Source organism: Pseudorca crassidens, chromosome 4, assembly GCF_039906515.1.
Source record: "Pseudorca crassidens isolate mPseCra1 chromosome 4, mPseCra1.hap1, whole genome shotgun sequence".
NCBI classification, from domain to species: domain Eukaryota; kingdom Metazoa; phylum Chordata; class Mammalia; order Artiodactyla; family Delphinidae; genus Pseudorca; species Pseudorca crassidens.
Genome location: NC_090299.1, coordinates 112,195,662 through 112,216,849, shown reverse-complemented (window position 1 = coordinate 112,216,849; position 21,188 = coordinate 112,195,662). Strand labels below are relative to the sequence as shown.

General features: G+C 37.8%; 1 protein-coding gene across 1 annotated transcript in view; it reads right to left on the bottom strand.

The window, feature by feature from the left end:
- CFAP299 (cilia and flagella associated protein 299) overlaps positions 1-20,940 on the bottom strand; it is a 635,581-nt gene extending 614,641 nt beyond the window's left edge. Inside the window, exons 1-2 of the mRNA XM_067734728.1 lie at positions 20,816-20,940; positions 2,517-2,647 (exon numbers count right to left, since the gene is read on the bottom strand). Of these exons, the coding sequence (XP_067590829.1) occupies positions 2,517-2,647; positions 20,816-20,926 (242 nt within the window). The 5' untranslated portion in view covers positions 20,927-20,940. The remainder of the gene's footprint in view (positions 1-2,516; positions 2,648-20,815) is intronic.
- Between the last annotated feature and the right edge of the window lie 248 nt (positions 20,941-21,188).

Below are 21,188 nucleotides of genomic sequence, written 5' to 3'. Positions count from 1 at the left end.
AATTGCCAAACTATTTTCCATTGTATACTCCCACCAGCAACGTAACTGTCTTTCATTTATCTAACCCTCAAATTTCTTGAGGTCAGGGACTAAGTCTTATGTTCTATTGTATCCCCAGCACCTAGCATAGTGCCTAATGGCGTATGGTTGTCTATGAGTATTTGTGAAGTGAATGACTAAATAAAGGGTCAAAATAATTTTTTTCACTTTATGACTTCTTCTGGCAAAATACTTATCAAAATACCCCCTCCCAATATCTTTAACCAGACCCTTTTTATCTATGAAACTATTCTAAGTAAGTGACATACTCTTAGGTGCCAGCACTTCTTGAAACGGGTGCTCTATGATTGCTAGTGAAGAGGATTGTGATCTGCTTGGGGCTGCTCACCCACACATTAGAGAATTTAAGATAATCTGATAGTAGAATCACGTGTTTCCAAGTTGGTACCAGTTGGCGGGCAGTCACATGTTCATGCATATTTTCAAAGTGATCCTCAAGCAAATATAGGCACAGGACATATTTGGTGTCCACACTCTGCTGGCCCTGCTGCCAATAACACTACAATGGACCTGGCAGGGAAGGAAAGAGGAAACATATGGGGCCCATCCCACTACAAAGGCAGATGAGAAGATGCGCAGATGAAAAGGCTTTCCGATTTTAGCAGCTCTGTGTGGGGATTAGTCTCCCAAGACTGGCACTTAAGTAGTCTGATGACTTCCAGCTCTGGCCAGTTAAAGAGACTATCGATAGAATAAATACTCATTTTGAGCCAAACACAAAATGAACATGTACATGGATAGAATTTATACTGTAAACATGACCAAGTCCTCCTGATATAAAATAGGATACATCTCTAATAAAATATGAATATACATTAATTCCTTATAAAATCTCACAAAAATCTCTATACTTCTGCTCCTGACTGATAAACATTTATTGATTAAAAACAGAAAGAGAAGACTCCCCTGATGTTTTATATGACACATCACATGTACACATATATTTTGCATCATTTCAATTTTCTACAAATAGAAGCCAAGTATACTTGTGTTGCATAAACTAATGAAGTTTTATATAAATTTACCTTTGGTAAGAAGAATGGCCCCTTCAAAGATACCCTTGCCTAATCCTATTAGTATGTTACAGTACATGACAGAAGGGACTTTGCAGATGTAATGAAGGTTATAGACCTTAAAATAGGGAGATTATCCTAGATTATCTAGATGGACCCAGTGTGATCACATGAGCCCTCAGAAGGAGAGATTTTTCTGTGGCTGGAGTCAGGGAAGACTTGCATAAGGAGAAGTCAGAGAGATTTAAAGGTTGGCAGGATCTTGACCCATTCTTGCTGGCGGGCAGCCACATGGAAAGCATGAGAAGGAATGTGGGCAGCCTACAGGAGCAAAGAGGAGTCCCCAGATTGACAGGTGACAGGGAAATGAGACATCAGTCCTATAATCACAAAGAAATGAATTTGGCCTAAATGAGGGTGGAAGCAGACTCATTCACAGAGTGTCCAGAAAAGAACTCAGTCCAGCCAACACCAGGATTTTAACTTTGTGATATATGTAGCAGGGAATCCAGCTGAGCCACTGTACTCTGATTTCTGACCTACAGAACTATGAATAAATACGTTTGTGTCGTGTTCAGCGACTACATTTGTGGTAATGTGTTATGACAGCAATAGAAAACTAGTATATTACTGAAGGTTACTGTATTAAATGACAATATTCTAGGGTTCTGAAATACAAGAACCACTAGAACAATCAATTAAAATTGCACATTCCCAGAACCAATTCACATTCCACTACCAAATGTTATTTTTATAATAAATACATGGGAGACTTCTACTCATAATTACTGGGTATTTTTTTAAATGTTATCTAAGAATAATATACCAATTTCTAAGTAATTTTTCTCAACAACATTTAAAACTTTAGCATTCATTTTTTAAAAGTAAATAGATAATTACTTTGTCAAGTCTTTTTCAGATTGTCTTAGTTTGATACGGTTCACTTTAGGTGTACATCTCTTTCCTAACATACTTTATTAGATTCATATTTTATATAACCACATATGAGTCATATTAACAAAAGCCAGTGATCGTTTAAATAGAGTTCAATGAATCAATGTCTACAAAAATGTGAGAACATAAATGAAGCCAAAGATTTACAGGCCTCGAAAGTACAAAGAACTCTAAGGCAAAGGTCACTCATACTTTTAGTATATAAATGTGTAAAGCCAATAATACTGAGCTATGCGTAAACAGGACTTTATTGGTATGATGGCCATATTTTGGTATTTATATTTTTAAATTTGTAGCTCCCAGTTTCATGTGGCTTTATCGCAATATCACAGTTCCTCCAGTTCCTGATCTGCAGAACAAACGCTTGGAATATTCCAAGTTCTACCTGCTCCAACCAATGTTTCTAAATTAAAACACTGCCAACAAAATTGGATTTTTCCAGAGACTCTACAATATAATATAAAATCCATTTGGAACATGGACACTTACTTTTTCTGAGTTCTTTCAGCCAACCTTGCAATCTCTATAGCTGCCTTCCTTGCTTCAAAATCTTCCCTTTTCACCACCTCTCCAGTCCCGCGGTAGCCTAGCTCCACCAACTGGCGGGCCAGGCCTTCATCCTAAAAAGAAAATCAATTGTTACATTTGTGGATTAATGAGACATCTTATTTTATCCAATGTATACTGAATAATTGTTTTAAATGAAAAATCAAATGGAATATTTAAATATGAGACAAGATCTATTAGATTGAAAAGTTAGAATTCTTTCTAACAATAGTTTTATAAACATCTGATTTGTCATCCCTTTCCCAAAGATGTAAGATGAAAAAAAAATAAGAATAACATCAAGCACTAAATTTTCTCTAAGGGATTGCAGGACAAAAGTCTGTAATGTTTTTAATCAATTTATGAGAACAGCTGTAGGTAATAAAGTATCTTTAAAACAATAAAACTATAGACAATAGTATTTATACAAGAAAGACTTTTTAAAAACCAACTGCACAAAAAGAAAATTGGGTTGCTTTCAGCAAGTTCAACATTTCAGAGACTTACTTCCTTGAAGTCAATTAACTGATGACACAGAGCATTATAACTTCAAATACAAAACAAAGGGCAGATGAATTTCCTATTTGAGTAGAAAGATATTGTTTCCATGTAATGTTGGTACCAATAAAAGCAGAGAAGTAGAAACCCAAGAAGATGACAAGAAGCTTCAAACTGAAAAAAAAAAAATTTCCCCACAGTCCTTTAGACCTTTTATATTTCAGTTACTTTAAGAACTGTCACACACATTTTTGTCACTGCATAGCATCTTCAAAAAAGAACAGCATTTCCCCAAAACTTGAATAGGTGACATTTTACTTGAAGTTACTAATATAAAGGCTTATGTATTACATAAAAATATGTATATTAACATATTACATTATCCTTACATTAAACATGAAATGTCTGAAATATAGAGAAAACAGCATATATTTTATTGTTACAGACCCTTACTTACTACATCACTGCTGAATGCAAGAACTGTCTAACAGAATTAAATAAGAAAACTTAAGATTCGTGGTTAATAATCTATACAACCCATGGTGGCTATTTTAAAGTTCCAACTATTCTAACAAAAAAAAAATTAGACACCATCAACCTAGAAAACTTTGCTACTTTGCTTTGCTAAACACTAAAAGCAAATTGCTGAACTCTGTGTAGCAATATGGATACATTTGCCAAGTTAAGGCAAAGCACCAGGCTTTGCACAAGGGCGCTTTGCCTTCTTTCTGACTTGTTCCCCTGCTCACTATACTTGCTATCCCAGGTTGCTTTAGTGCGAACAACAAAACTGAGCAAATGCCTCCACCTAGTGGAGTTAATATTTAAATGAAAAAGCGATGCAGATTTCGGGTTTGATTTACAAAAGTGGAATGACTTTCTTAAATACATTACTTAAAGTGAGCTTACGGGAAGAACTTGCAGTGAGCTCTGCTGAGACTGTGGGGTTCTTCTAGTGGAATATAAGTTGCTTGTGGTCAACAGAGTATTTTACATAATAAAGGGCATTAAAAATTTCCTGTACTAACTTTGTATATGGAATGAACTATGCATTCCTGTGTGCCTTACCTGAGCCACACAGAATCATTTGGATAGTTCTGCACTCACTGACACTCACGTATATTGCTACAAATGACAAGATCAGATACAAAGTTGAAGCTGTTGCCCCACTTAACCATTACCATGTTTTAACTGGTGGAATTACAAGCCATCTCTCTCCTGTAAATGGTCAATAATCTTTAAAGAATTATCTTTAAAGAAACTGAGAAATAAAATACTTTTATTTATTCACGTATTTAGCATTTCTGGTGATTTTCATTCCTTTGTGTAGACCTAAGTTTCCTACTAATATATGATTTTCCTTCTACCTAAAAAACTTTAACAATTCTTATAGTAAAGGTCTGCTAACAACAAAAGTATTGTGGCTTCTGTTTTACTGAAAAAAATATTGACTTCACCTTAATTTTTTTCTTCCAGTTTTATTGAGATATAATTGACTTATAGACATCACGAAATGATTACCTTAGTAAGTTTAGTGAACGTCTATCATCTCATATAGATACAAAATTAAAGAAAGAGAAAAATATATTTTTTTTCCCTTGGGATGAGAACTCTTAGGATTTACTTTCATATATAACATAAAGCCGTGTTAATTATATTTATCATGCTGTATATTAGATCCCTAGTACTTATTTCTCTTATAATTGGCAGTTCAATACCTTTTCACTGCCTTCATTCAATTCCCCCTCCCTCCACACCCCAACCTCTGGTAACCACAAATCTGATGTTTTTCTATGAGTATGTTTGTTTGTTTGTTTTTGAAGTATAATTGACCTACAACACTAAGTTAGGTCCTATCACACAACATAATGATTCGATATTTCTATATATTACAAGATGATCACCATGATATCTAGTTAACAAATATGTCACCATACAAAGATATTACATAGTTATTGACTATATTCCCCACACTGTACATTTCATACCTGTGACTCATTTAATTCTGTGCAACTGGAAGATTGTACCTCTTAATCTCCCTCACCTATTTCTCTCCTCTCTCCAGTTCCCTCCCCTTTGGCAACCACTGGTTTGTTCTCTGTATCTCTGACTCTATTTCTGCTTTGTTATATTTGTTCATTTGTTTTGATTTTTTTGATTCTACATATAAGTGAGATCATACAGTATCTTTCTCTGTCTGACTTATTTTACTAAGCATAATGCCCTTTAGGTCCATCCATGTTTTCAGAAATGGTACGATTTCATTCTTTTTTATGGCTGAGTAATATGCTATTGCAACCACATCTTCTTTATCCATTCATCTGTGGATGGGTGCTTAGGTTCCTTCTATATCTTGCCTACTGTAAATAGTGCTATGATGAAAACAGGGGTGCATGTCTTTTCAAATTAGTGTTTTTCATTTTCTTTGGATAAATACCCAAGAGTAGAACTGCTGGATTGTATGGTAGTTCTGGTTTTAATTTTTGAGGAATCTCCATACTCTTTTCCACAGTGGCTGCAGCAATTTACATTCCCACCAACAGTACATGAAGGTTCCCTTTTCTCCACACCCTCGCCAATACTTGTTATTTGTTATTTGTTAATAATCATTCTGAAAGTTGTGAGGTGATATCTCTTTGTGGGTTTGATTTGCATTTTCCTGATGACTAGTGATATTGAGCATCTTTTCATATACCTCTTGGCCATCTGTATATCTTCTGTGGAAAAATGTCTATTCAGATTCTCTGTCATTTCTTTAATCAGGTTGCTTGGGGGTTTTTTGATGTTGAGCTGTATGAGTTCTTTGTATATTTTGGATATTAACCCCTTCTCAGATATATCATTTGTAAATATATTCTCCCATTCAGTACGTGGCCTTTTTGTTTTGTTGATAGTTTCCTTTGTTGTGCAAAAGCTTTTTAGCTTGATGTAATCCCATTTGTTTATTTTTCCTTTTGTTTTCCTTGCCTGGGGAGAAATATCCAAAAATATATTATCTAGACCAATGTCAAAGAGCACACTGCCTATGCTTTCTTCTAGAAGTTTCATGGTTACAGGTCTTACATTGAAGTCTTTTGGTGCATGGTGTGAGAAGGTAGTCCAGTTTGACCCTTTTGCATACAGCTATCCAGTTTTCCCAACAGCATTTATTAAAGAGGTTGTCTTTTTCCCCTTGTATATTCTTGTCTGCTTTGTCAAAGATTAATTTCCCATTAAAGTGTGGGTTCATTTCTGGGCTCTCTATTCTGTTCCATTGATCTATGTGTCTGTTTTTGTGCCAGTACCATGTTTTTTTGATTACCATAGTTTTGTATTATAGTTTGAAATCCAGCTTTGTTTCTTTATCAAGATTGTTTTGGATATTTGAAGCCTTCTGTGTTTCCATACAAATCTTAGAATTTGTTCTAGTTCTATGAAAAAATCCCATTGGTATTTTTATAGGGATTGCATTGAATCTGTAGATTGCCTTGGGTAGTATGGTCATTTTAACAATAATTCCTCCAATCCATGAGTACTGTGTATCTTTCCATCTGTTTGTGTCACCTTCACTTTTCTTCATCAGTGTCTTAAATTTTTCCAAGTACAGGTCTTCTGCCTCCTTAGTTAGATTTATTCCTAACTATTTTATTCTTTTTGATGCAATTGCAAACAGGATTGTTTTCTTAGTTTCCCTTTCTGATAGTTCATTGTTAGCATATAGAAAAGCAACAGGTTTCTGTATATTAATTTTGTATACTGCAACTTTACCAAATCCCTTGATGAGTCCTAGTAGTTTTTTGATGACATCTTTAGAATTTATTATGTATAGTATCATGTCATCTGCAAACAGGGACACTTTTACTTTTTCCTTTCCAGTTTGGATTCCTTTTATTTCTTCTTCTTCTCTGACTGCTGTGGTTAGGATTTACAATACTATGTTGAACAAAAGTGCCATGTGTGGGCATCCTTGTCTTACTCCTGATCTTAGAGGAAACACTTTCAGCCTTCCACTGTTGAGTATGATGTTAGCTGTGGGCTTGTCATATATGGTCTTTATTACATTGAGGTATGTTTCCTTTATACCCACTTCGTTGAGAGTTTTTATCATAAATGGATATTGAATTTTGTCGAAAGCTTCTACTGCATCTATCGAAATGATCATATGATTTTCCTTCATCAGTTTGTTAATAGGGTGTATCACTTTGATTGATTTGTGGATATTGAGCCATCCTTGCATCTCTGGGATAAATCTCACTTGATCATGCTGTATGATCCTTTCCATATAGTGTTGAATTCAGTTTGCTAATATTTTGTTGAGAATTTTTGAGGCTATTGGGCTGTAATTTTCTTTTTTGGCCTGATTTTGTCTGGTTTTGGTATCTGGGTGATGCTGGCTTTGTAGAATGGGTTTGGAAGCATTACTTCTGCCTTAATTTTTTGAAGTGTTTGAAAGGTATAGGTGCTAACTCTTCTCTAAATATTTAGTAGAATTCACCTGAGAAGCCATCTGGTCCTGGGCTTTTGTTTGTTGGGAGTTTGTTTATTACTGATTCAATTTCATTACTGGTAATTGGTCTGTTCGTATTTTCTATTTCTTCCTGGTTCAGTTTTAGGACATTGTACATTTCTAGGAATTTGTCCACTTCTTCTAGGTTGTCCATTTTATTGGCATATAGGTGTTCATAGTAGTCTCTTATGATCCTTTGTATTTTTGTGGTGTCAGTTGTAACTTCTCCTTTTTCATTTCTGATTTTATTTGTTTGGGTCCTCTCTGTTTTTTCTTTGATGAGGCTGGCTAAAGGTTTATCAACTATGTTTATCTTTTCAAAGAAACAGCTCCTAGCTTCAATGATCTTTTCTATTGTTTTTCTAGTCTCTACATCATTTATTTCTGCTCTGATCTTCATGATTTCTTTCTGTTTACTCACTTTGGGTTATGTTTGTTCTTCTTTTTCTAGTTCCTTTAGGTGTAAGGTTAGGTTGTTTATTTGAGATTTTTCTTGTCTCTTGAAAACCTTCTTTCATTATACACTTCCCTCTTAGACCTGATTTTGCTTCATCCCCTAGATTTTGGATCGTTGGGTTTTCTTTTTCATTTTCCTCCAGGAATTTTTTTAAATTTTCTCTTTGATTTCTTCAGTGATTTCACCTTAATTTTTGAAAGACATTTTTGCTGGATTAGTGTTCCAGGCTGACTTTTTACCTTTCAGCACTTTAGAGATGTCATCCCATTGTCCCATGACTTGTATTATTTCTGATGAGAAGTTCAATCTTTCCTGTCTGAACTCATCGTTGCATTCCTATGATAAATCACACTACTTAGGAGTAGTATTTAGTAGTCTCTGATCTATTATTTCTTAATATAGTCCTAGATCATTTTTCACTTCTTTTCCTCCAGTTCATAAGTAAAATTAGTCTTTAGCTTTCCATTTTGTGCTATTCTTCTCTAGATTGATGTCAGGGTTACACAAGTCCTATAAAATGGTTTAAGCAAATTACATGCTTTTCTTTTCATTAATTTTTAATTATATAAGTCAGACATAAATACATTCTCCTTGTGAAAAAATTAACATGTGGCAGATGTAGTGAATTTGTATTCTGTCAACTTAGCTAAGCTGGAGCTTTGTTTCCATAATTTTTCTTCCTTAGATAGTTACAGGTTACATTGGGCCACAAGAGACATTTGCAATAGATTTGGAAGACAGAAAAGGAGAAGCCATATTGTTCTAGCTCTTATAGAAGCTTCTCCTGTACCTCCTCCAACTCCTGGGCCAAGTGCATGAGTGTGTTAAGCTCTGTGACTAAAGGTGCCAGCTTCTTCTGCAGATCTCTTCTACCATCAAAGTTGGAGGTGTGAAAGAGGTGAGGGCCTGATCCAAGTTCCAGTTTGTCCTTATGAATTCTAGCTCATCCTTGCAGGTCTGTTTGCCCTTGTTTCCCATAATTCTCATGTACGTTTCCTTCTTGGCTGTCTGTCCTAATGACTTCAGGTTCCAGCACCAGACACCAAAGAAACAGCCTTTCATTGACCATTTAAACAGTTCTCATAATTGTGTAGGGGCAAATCTCTATAAAAAAGTAAATACATGTGACACACATATATCTACATCTACATATATATGTATGTGTGTGTGTTCTGCTTCTCTGACTGAACCCTGAATGAGTCACAATTAGCTATTGGCAATGGTTCCAGAGGAACAGAAATTTAAGGGTGGGTTCTCTGAGTTGGTTCTGGGTTACCTAGAATTGGTTCTCTGATCTTATTAAAAGTATTACAAGCCCTGTTTACACTAGAAAAGATTATACTGTAGTCAGTGAAATGCAGAGGCCAAGTTATTTATCACCTTTAAAGACATGCAATGAAAACAGAGCTTTAGGTAACCAAGTGTTTGCTTCCAGAGGACAATTTAGTGGCAATAAGAAACATAATGGTATTGGTTGCTTCCAAGTGTGTTGAAGGCCTTGGGAAAAGAAAATGAGAAGCTCACGGTTTGGGGATTAGCCAGCCATTTGGTGGCAGGTTAGTTACACAGGACTACCCACATTATGAAAGGGGAAAATATTTGACATAGTTTCATGATTTTTAAAAGCTTTTTTCCATAAAGATATTATGCCATATATACACAACTTTTCAAATAATTATTATTTTTTAGTATCCATATAAGAATTACCTGTTTGTTAAATTTGCTCATTTTTCTATTGGATTTTATTTACTATTGATTTATAAAGCTATATTCTATACAGCAAGTCCTTGTTGAGTATACATTTTACAAATATTTATTCTCAGCTAGTTGCTTATCATTTGATTTATATTTTGTCATACAGAGTTTAAAAATTTTGGCAAGGAAATTGTATATGAAACCTTAATAAAATACACAGAAAAACTGCATCAGTGCATTTAATAGAGAAAAGAAAGCTTGAAAATAAACAGCTAACCATTTAACTAGAGAAAGAATAACAAAATACATCAAAATGATATAGAAGGAAAGAATAAAAACAACTGAATGAACTGTTCATTTCATTATGAAACTGAATAAAATAGAAATTAAAATATACAAATCCAGTCAGCTTTAATTGTCTAATGAAAGCCAAGAGCTTATTCTGTTTTTTTTAATTGAAGTATAGTTGATTTCAAGAGCTTCCTCTTTGTTTTGTTTTTTTTAATATTTATTTATTTATTTGGCTGCACTGGGTCTTAGTTGCGGCACACAGGATCTTCAGTGCAGTACATGGGATCTTTAGTTGCGGCATACGGGATCTTTAGGTGTGGCATGCAGGATCTTTAGTTGTGGCATGTTGATCTAGTTCCTTGACCAGGGATCAAACCCAGGCCCCCTGCACTGGGAGCGCAAAGTCTTAGCCACTGGACCACCAGGGAAGTCCCTCAAGAGCTTATTCTTTTAAAAGACCAATAAAATAGATAACATTTGGCAAGATTAATGGTGGAAAAGAAGGAATACACAAACAATTTTAGAAATCAGAAAAGAGCCATAACAACAGATAAAAGAAAACTACATACAAGTTTATAGTAATAATTTGAAAATCTGTGTAAAAATATATGAAGCATTTGCTCAAGTTATGAATTCAGAACAGATCTGTAGGTGGTTTTATGAGTCCTTGATTTTTCCCCAAAAATGTCTTCATTTTGCATTCCCATTTGAATATTAGTTTATTTAGTCAGAGTCCAGGCAGGAAATAGATGATGTATTTAAATGGAGTAACTGAAGGAAACTGAATGGCTGAGTTAATTTACAAAGGTATTCACCAGGTTAAGAGAAATCCAAGTGGGACAATGAAATACCCTGCAGCTAGCAACAGCAGTAAGCTACTGTATTAGTAGCCATTAACCTATGCAAATGAGGTAAGGGGAGGGAGCAACTAATAGGACACAGGGAGATGGCTGTAGCACAGTGTTATCAGACCCTGAGTTTTGGCTTGGTGGAAGAAAATATCGACTGCTAACCTGCAGCATAGTATGGAAGGAGTCTGAAAAACAATGCCCAGCCTCCTGGCTTCTAATTTCTTACTGGTGCCTCTTATTGGCTGAACCCAACTGGCCAAATGTAAAGGGAGTCCAGTTGAAGTAGTCAACAGAAATCAACCTCTTGGGGCACACAGCACAGAGCACGTTGGGGTAGGATAGAATTCAAGGTAAGACAGAATCTCAGGGGCCAAACAGGGACAGAATATAGCCAGGGACAGAATTCTAGGCTCAAAGTAAAGTTTCCTAAGAAGTTTAAAGATATTACTCCATTTTCTTCTAGGAATCACTATTAGGAATGCAAAGTCTAGGATCAAGCTGATTCCCATTTACAGGTTATTTGTTGACACTCTGAATTATTTTTAAAATTGTGGTAAAATATACATGACATAAAACTAACCATTTTAAGTGTACGGTACAGTGGTATTAAATACATTCATGTTATTGTGACATTATCATCACTACCATCTGTCACCACAACTCTTTTTATCTTACAAAACTGAAACTATGTGCCAGTTAAACATTAGCTCCCCATCTTCCCTTCCCCCAAGACCCTGGCAATGACCATTCTACTTTCTGTCTCCGTGAATTTGACTACCCTAGGCACCTCATATAAGTGGAATTACACAGTGTTTGTCTTTTTGTGGCTACTTATTTTGCTTAGAATAATGTCCTCAAGACTTCCATGTTGTAGCATGTTTCAGAATTTCCTTCATTTTAAAGGCTTAATAATATTCCATTGTAGATATATACCACATTCTGTTTATGCATTCATCCATCAGTAGACACTTGAGTTGCTTCTACCTTTGGCAATTGTGAATAATGCTACTATCAACATGAGTATACAAATATCTATTCAAGTTCCTGCTTTCAATTCTTTTGGCTACATAGTACCCAGAAATGGAATCTCTAGATCATATGGTAATTTTCTTTCTAATTTTTTGAGGAGCTGCCATACTATTTCCGCAATGGCTGCACCTTTTCACATCCCCACCAGCAGTGTACAGTGTTCCAGTCTCTCCACATCCTCACCACCACTTGTCATTTTCTACTTTTTTTTGATAATAGCTATCCTAATGGGTGTGAAGTGATATGCCATTGTGGTTTTGACTTGCATTTCCCTAATGATTAATGATGTTGACACCTTTTTATGTGCTTATTGGTCATTTGCATACATTCTTTGGAGAAACATCTTTTCAAGTTCTTTGCCCAATTTTTAATTGGATTATTTGCTTTTGTGTTGTTCAACTGTAGTTTTTTTCCGTATTCTGGATATTAACCCCTATCAGATATATAATTTGCAAATATTTCCTCCCATTCTATGGGTTGCCTTTTGACTCTATTGATGGTGTCTTTCAATACACATAAGTTTTTAATTTTGATGTCATGTAATTTGAATTATTTTTGAACTATCATTTTATTCTCAGAGTTCTGTAATTCTACCACTATCTGCCAAGGTGTGGATCTTTTTCATTCATCCTACTAAGCAAGTGATTGTAAGATGGGCACTTACAATCTTGCACTTATCTCCAACACAGAGAATTTTTGTTGTTGTTGTTATTTCATTGATTTTTTTTTTTTTTTTTTTTTTGCGGTACGCGGGCCTCTCACTGTTGTGGCCTCTCCCGTTGTGGAGCACAGGCTCCGGACGCGCAGGCTCAGCGGCCATGGCTCACGGGCCCAGCCGCTCCATTGCATGTGGGATCTTCCCGGACCGGGGCACGAACCCGTGTCCCCTGCATTGGCAGGCGGACTCTCAACCACTGCGCCACCAGGGAAGCCCTCTTTGATTATTTTATCCCCCTCATTTTCTGTATAATTTCTTTCTGGAATGTCTATTAGATAAATATTGAGCCTCCTGGAATTATTTGTTCATACTTTCCTTCATATAATTCTTATTCTCCTCATTTTTTTCGTACTGCATTCTGGGTAATTACATCAACTTTAACTTCCAGATCATTAAATTGTCCTTTAAAAGTGACATTCTCCTTCCATTAATTACCTCTTTTAAAAATGGCATCAAGTTTTTAATTTCTAAGGATTCTTTCTTGCTCTCTGATTGCTCCCTTTTCATACCAGTCTATTATTTTGCTTACAGACTTCATATTATACATATTAAAATGCCTGTAAGGTAGAAAATTGGAATTTATTTAAAGTTGCCTCAGGGTTTTGAGTGTTTTGTTTTGTCTGACATTACTTGTTCTCCTCTATTCATCTTAGGCCCTCTCTTTCATGCTCCTGTGTTCCCTCAAACATCTCGGAATACATAGTTATGAATAGAGAACTGGGTAATTAGCAAAGTCATTAGCATGGATTCCCTCTATAGTCGTACAGATCTGATTCCCTAACTGGTTTCTCCTCTGAATAGATGAACTGAGGAAGTTATGTGTAAAACAACAGAGTATAGCAATGTACAGACTCCACTTGAGGATGCGGACATGAAGAAGGAAGGCGGTCTGGGGTAAATCCCACCCTCTCCAACCTAATTACCAAAATAAGAAGGATTTGGTAATAAGTGTAACTCTCTCCAGATTATCTTCTCCTCTCCAACATCTGTTCTGGACTTCTAGCACTATCTAGCTACTTCACACTTAGTTTTGATTATCTCTCAAGCCCCTTTACCTGCTCCAGGACTCCTTGCTAGGCACTTTTTTTAGAGAGCAGTTCTCTCATTTACCCTTGGGTTAAACATTGTAGGTATATGCTGGGGATAGGATACACCTCTGGCTTAGCTAAGGCAGAATTAACTTCTTTAATCAATTATAGGTTCTCTCTTGCTCTTTGTATTATTGTTACCTCTGACTTTTCTCTAAATCTGCTTTACCTTCCCAACACTGTTCTTATTTACTAATTTTGGGCTATGGTTTTCTCTATCTTGTCAATCTCTAACTTATCAGAAATAAGCACAATTTCTGATCCTGTAGAGTAGCATCCTTTCATGTCTCCTAGTGCTATTGTAGATTTATTCTATTTCATATTTACAAGGAAAATGGATAGACAGATGACGGGTAGGAAGGAAAGGAAGGAGGGAGGAAGGGTGGAGTGTGAGAGGGAGGGAAGGAAGGAAGCAAGCAAGGAAGGAAGGAAGCAAGCTTGATTATATCCAGGGCTCTACAATCCACAGTGTCTACTTCAGCCACAACTTCTTCTTTTTTTAATATACCTAAAAAGCTTCAGAAAAACTCTCTTGCCTCTAGTTGTAAAACAATCCAATCCATCCTTCCAATGGAAGACTGAATGATTAAACCAGAAAGTGTCCATTGGATTTAGTGACACATCCCTCACTTGTCACCATGGCAAGAACAATTTCTATTGAATGTGAAGATGGGAGCCAGCTAGCAGTGGGTTGAAAAACGGAAGATGGAGGAAATGAAGATTAAGGATTTTACAATTCATTCAAAAAGGATAACTGTAAAAAAGGAAGAAAAGACAGATATGGAGGGGAAAATGGGAGCTACCTCACTGAGCACAGAAGGGACTGTTGGAATTAAAGGTGAGAGGAGCTAATCAATAGAGGTAGTTCCCTAAATATATGAAAGGAAAGGGTAGAGAATGCAAGTGACCATCATCAGTCAAGCCTATTAGTTGTAAACAGCAGGGTTTACTGTAACCAGTCCAAGCATAAAAAGGAATTATTAAAATACAATAGCTCAAAAGATCCCTGGGAAAGTGAAATTTGAAGCCTACACAGCCAGAAACAATACTCTAAGCCATACAAACTATTTCAGCAAATATCCCTCACTGCCACCACTGAAAACATATACTGCAACTCACCATGTTGACCTAGGACATTACACGCCTGAATTTATGCCACTGCATCAACTGAAAGTCAAGAGCCTCAACCACCTCATTCAATACAAAATGGATTCTACATGGTGCTTTCTTCCTCACGTCACTCTTTTCCTATACAGCAGTCTCATGTAGGTGTATATGATTAGCAGTGCCTAAGTCACACAAGGATACACTAGCCGCAAGGAAAACTGAGAAGATGAATTTCTGCCTCTACCTTAGGGAGGTGGGACTCAGAGTTGGGAAAATTCCCAAAACATTATAATGATAATGGGTGTTCAAATGCCAGATTCGGTATATTCAGATAGGCACCATGCATGGTAGACACCATTAACACAGGTGGGAAGGAAGAGAGGATGGCCAGAATTTAAGGTGGTTTTATAAGTTTCATGGTAGAAAACCGAAGAGGGTTCCAGCCTGATTGACTCTTTTTGTTGATTTGGAAGATGAAGTCATCCACTAAGAGCCTGAAGAGAGGAAAGAAAGTTTGAAAAACAAGCTGGGGGTGGGGGGCGGTGGAATCAAGGAAGAGCAATAGGCAATTCGCAAAAGAAATGCAAATGGCCAGGAAAAATGTAAAAGATGGTCAACCTCACTAATAATCAGAGAAATTAAAATTAAAACAACGAGTTTTTTTTCACATATGATTTGACAAAAAATAAAAGGGTCGACAATATCAAGTGCTGGTGACTGTCTGAGAGAAAAGGTGTCTCATACATGCTGGTGGGAGAGTAAATGACTACTCTGGAGGGCACTTTGACCATGTTTATTATGACCCATCAATTCTACTTTTTGATTCACTTACAACTGCACACAAAGAGGATGTACAAAAGACGCTCATTTCACTGTTGTTTGAGATATTGCAATAAGGAAAATGAACTTCCAAAGGACCAACCTAAGTAAACAGTGGATTCAATGTAGCAACTTATAAAGAATAGGAAGACCTATATAGAGTGATATTAAATGGCCTCCAAGATTTAATGTCGTTTTTTTTGTTACAGAAAGATATAAATATTACCTTCTGTGTGGAAAATATAAATGAAGAATAATATATATATTTACATATAATGAAAATATTTATGTAGTATAATACTGAAGCCCATGTGCCCTGGAGCCCGTGCTCTGCAACAGGAGAAGCCACGGCAATGAGAAGCCCCTGCCCTCTGCAACTAGAGGAAGCCCGTGTGCAGCAACGAAGACCCAACGCAGCCATAAATAAATAAATAAATAAAATTTATTAAAAATATATATATTTTTGAAGACTACTCAGATGTATGCAAGAAGAAAGATACTGGGGTAAACTTCAGCCCTTGTTGCTGCAGCTTGACTCAGAACCACACAAATACCATCTCCTACCTCTGCCACCTAGTCTAGATTCTCCTCACCCTCAACTAACACCTCTACTGGTCTTGGTAGCATATCAAGTGGTGTGAGCCAGACCCTCATTCCTGAGGGCTCTGAAGCCCTTTTCAAGTCTGGGTTGCTGCCCTTGTACATTTACCACCACAACTGAGAGAGATTACCAAGAGGCATCCAAGTGAGTCACCAGAATTCCAAACACGTTCCTTCATGACTGATTTTATAAGTCCTAACTTTTCCTGACAGTAAAGCTCAATTATGCTTGCCAAGATGGTGACTCTCTTCTTGCCTCCTGATTCCTAGACAAGGAGCCTGAAGATTCCAGGCAAGAGTTATAACTCCTAATTCAACTGACTCTCACCAAGTCACCTGATGGCATGTTCCCCCATTTAGTACCAGGACAATTAACCTGCAGAGCCCCCAGTGAGGAAAGAAAGTCCAGATTCTTTAGGTTAGGTGCTTTAACCTCTTAGTTCCCAGAAAAAGGGAACAAAGCTCAGTGCAAAGATCTTGGATGCTAAGTATATGCTGTATCATGGTGGACGGCACCCATTCTCTGAAACTATCATCTCCAAATTGGCACTTATTTATGCTTTTAGCAACCCATTCCAATGATCTATCTGCTGGCAGCTCTGAATGTTTCTGAATATATCATTAAAAGTGAACCACATGCTCAGGTCCTTATTCCCACAGCTCCTCTGTTGTAGCCTAGGTCCCTAGTCTGACACAGTGGTAAATGGGACCCTGTGCCTGTGGATGAAATAGTCATTCCATAAGACCCCATCTATAGATGCTATGCAATTCCCATCAAGATTTTAATGACAATTTTTTACAGAAGTAGAAAAAAAATCCTAAAATTTATATGGAACTACAAAAGACCCCAAACAGTCAAAGTAATCTTGGAAAAGAACAACAAACTGGGAGGCATCACAATTCCTGATTTCAAGCTATATTAGGAAATTATAGTAATCAAAATAGTATGGTAATGGCATAAAACAGACACATAGACCAATGGAACATAATTGACAGCCCAGAAATAAACCCATGCATATGGTCAACTAACATTTGACAAGTGAACCAAGAATATTCAATAGAGAAAAGACAGTCTTTTCCATAAGTGGTGCCAGGAAAATTTGATAGCCACATGTAAAATAACGAAACTAGACCCAAATCTTACATGACTCACAAAAATTAACTTGAAATGGATTAAAGACTTAAATGTAAAACCTGAAACCGTAAAACTCATAGAAGAAAACAGGAAAAAAGCTCATTGAAGGGTCTAGGCAATGATTTTTTGGATTTGACGCCAAAAGCATAAGCAACAAAATCAAAAGTAAATAAGTGGGACTACATCAAACTAAAAAGTTTCTGCACAGCAAAATGATCAACAAAATGAAAAGACCACATATGGAATGGAAATCATATATCTGATAAGGAGTTAAAATCCAAAATATAAAAAAAAGAAAAACTCATATAACTCAATAGCAGAAAAATAAACAATCTAATTTAAAAATGGACAAAGAACCTGAATAGACATATTGTCCCAAGAAGATATTCAAATGGCCAACAGGTACATGACAAGGTGCTCAACATCACTAATCAGTAGGGTGAAAATCAAAATCACAATGAGATACTACCACAGCCTGTTAGAATGGCTATCGTCAAAAAGACAAGTGATAACAAATGCTAGTGAGGATATGGAGAAAAGGAAATGCTTGCAGCCACTATGGAAAACAATATGAAGTTCCTCAAAAAATTACAAATAGAACTACCACACAAGCCAGCAATTCCACTTCTGGGAATACATCCATAGGAAACAGAAACACTATGTTGAAGAGATATCTGCACCCGCATGTTCATTATAGCATTATTTACAACTGCCAAGACATGGAACCAACAACATAAGAGTCCATCAACAGATCAATGGATAAAGAAAAGTGGTGCACCATTCAGCCATACTGAATACTATTCAGCCATGAAAAAGAAGGAAATTCTGCCATCATCAACGACATGGATGGACCTTGAGGACATTATGCTAAGTGAAATAAGTCAGACTAAGAAAGACAAATACTGTATCTCACTTATATGTGGAATCTAAAAACAAACAAACAAACACACAAAAAAACAAACTCAAAGAGATCAGATATGTGGTTACCAGATGAAGGGATTGGATGCCCGTGGTCAAAAGGTACAAACTTCCAGGTATAAATTAGGCCTGGAGATGTAATGCACAACCTGATGACTATGGCTACCATTGCTGGGTGGTAGAGCTGAACGTTGCCAAGACAGTAAATCCTAAAAGTTCTCATCACAAGGAAAACACCATTTTTTCTTTTTTTCTCTTTCATCTACATGAGATGACAGATGTTAACTAAACTTATTGTGGTAATCATTTTGCAAAATATGTAAGTTAAGTCATTATGCTCTATACCTTAAACTTAGGCAGTGCTATATGTCAATGAGATCTCAATAAAGCCAAGAGAAAAAAATATTCCATTAGGTAGCAGAGCAGTGTTATGACTACAGCCAGAAGAGCAAACCCATTACTACCAAATGTGGCTGTTCCTATCACACTGAATTGCTGACCCTTCCAAAGTTGAAGGGGCCCAATGCTTTTAGTTGCCACCAAGTGGCTAGTTGATTCCCTTGAAAAATGGTGCTGTATCGGAGGCATTCGACTTGCTTGCTGACAGTCGAATGCCTGTCATCCAAGTTGGACATTCTGAGGTAGCCAGTAGCTACATCAGCCTTGACAAGTGGAAGCCCACCCTACTGGGCCCATGTGTAGCCTCCATCTTCCTCCCTGTGCCCATCATGCCAGCGCTAAGGTGGCCAATGAAAGAGGCTGGTTGACAGCAACTGTCTTAACCAATGCCAAATTTAAAAGTAAATTTCTTTACCTTTCGCCTAAACATGGTCACCATTTCCCATTTTGCAGAACTTTAAAATTCTGATTGATGAAACAAAGTATTAATTTCTCACTCCTAATCAACGTTAATGCTCTTAGTTTCTAATTCACGTGAAAAAAAAAAAACCTCTGCCTTTAAAAAAGTTGAAACCCTTCTTAAGGATATCAAGCTTAAGCTTGACAATTTTCCACAAGTGCTACAAAGATGATTATAGCCTATTGGGATATTTATTGTCTATATTTCATTCTTGTTTATTTAGATATTCAAAACCTTAGATGCAAACATTGTTTGGCACCACTACTATTTCCCCTTCATTGCAGTGACTTCCATGCAAGGCATAAAACGGAACCTTCATGATTTTAAACATGTTATCTGTATAAAATATTCAAAAGCTTGTTTTTGAAATCAGAAGATATGTTGGAAATACCACCTGGCTTTTTTTAACAGTTAATTCCAGAAAGATCAAATTATCCGTCCAAGGTCACACAACTTGTTCTTAGCAGAGATAGGACTAAAATTAGATGATTCTAGCTCCTTAAAATTATGTTCCTATCTAGAACATGAATGTGTTTTGGAGGATAAGCACTTTTCAGACCTTGGAACCTACACTGAAGTAAAATCTCACTTTGAACATGATCACTGAAGTCCAAAAATTTCAGTCCCCTAAACGGCTGAATCACGTTGTTGCGCATAAGGAGTTTGGGGATTGGCTGCAGGATACAAATCCTTCTCAGACTCAGGTATGGTGTGACCCCAAACAGAGGCCCTTGTTCTTTCTGGCCTAAATAGAGAGGGGCAATTGGCGGCTCTGTGGCATGGGTCCAGGGCAGGAGAATCCAAGTCAGTGCCCATTTAGTCGGCCTAGTCTGGGAATACGCCACGGCTCTAGGGACCACTGTCCACCTCCTGCTTCCCAGGACCCGTAGTCTATTATTTTCCCCGCTCAACTTGGTTCTCCCCAAAGAGCACAAGAACTCCATCCCTCCGCGCCGCCCCCCCGCCCGCCCCCTATCAGCTTCCTGCCCATCCCCACACCTTTAAGAGGCAGGTCGGAGGATGGCTGCTGAGAGGAAGACAGTAGCCAATCCCAATTACGTCCGATTTTGCTGTGTTGCAGGATTTTTTTTTTTTTTTAACTATCAACTATAGTTGTGAACAATCAACTCGATAAAAATGAATCAGCTCATGCCTGCAATGCCAGGGAGCTGTAACGTGTATCCGTAATTAAAGGGCTTTCTGAGTCAACTAGCTTGGCGTGGAAGTTCATGGAACCAAATGCCTAGTATATACTAGATACACCTGGGAGGATACTGTCTTCTGTTCTTTAGTACAAACTGGCAAAGGAGAGAGAAACAGTGTCAGACCTGAATTGCAGACCCCGGAAGGGTCTCAGTGGGCCTCGGAATCCAGCCCCGTTCCTCAAAGGAGCAGGACTTTGGAAAGGGTACGGACCAGGAGCGGGGCGACGGAGGCCGCCGTACAGACATACCAGGCCCCGCAGCGAGTGTACGTGCGCGCGCGCGCGCGCGCGCGGTTCTGTGCCGGTCACGGACGCCAGGGCCCCGAATTCTGTACGGACCCAGGCCCCGCCGTACAGCAGTCGGGAAACTGCGGAGTCGGCCGTTCCCGCGGTCCACCGCCAGGCGGCGAACACCCCACGACGCGGGGGCTCGGGAGGCACCGAGGAACGCGAAGCTGTGGCCACCCTGCGGGGCTGCCGCCCTTACCTCCAGGTAGTACAAGTCCAGTGTAGTAATCTGCGAATCCAGGAAATCTTCATAGGTGTTGAACTGAGTGACTATATTGTCCACAGTGGTCCACCCCTCTTCCTGATCCATTGCGGTTGCCTTGATCGGAGCGTCCCCAGCAACGGAGGCGGGGGGGGCGGGGGCAGGGTCAGAAGGTTCCACCCACTTCGTCCCTTCCAATCAGTTGGGAACCGGTGCGGAGCTGTGGACGTTAATCCCACCCCCGTGTCTTGCTAGCGTTTCAGGCTTCCTTCTAACTCCTAGGAACGCCGTCTCAAATTACCCAGTCCAAGTTCAGGTCTGACACCATCAACTGACCGGACTTCGGCGAAACATGCAGCCACGGGAGAGA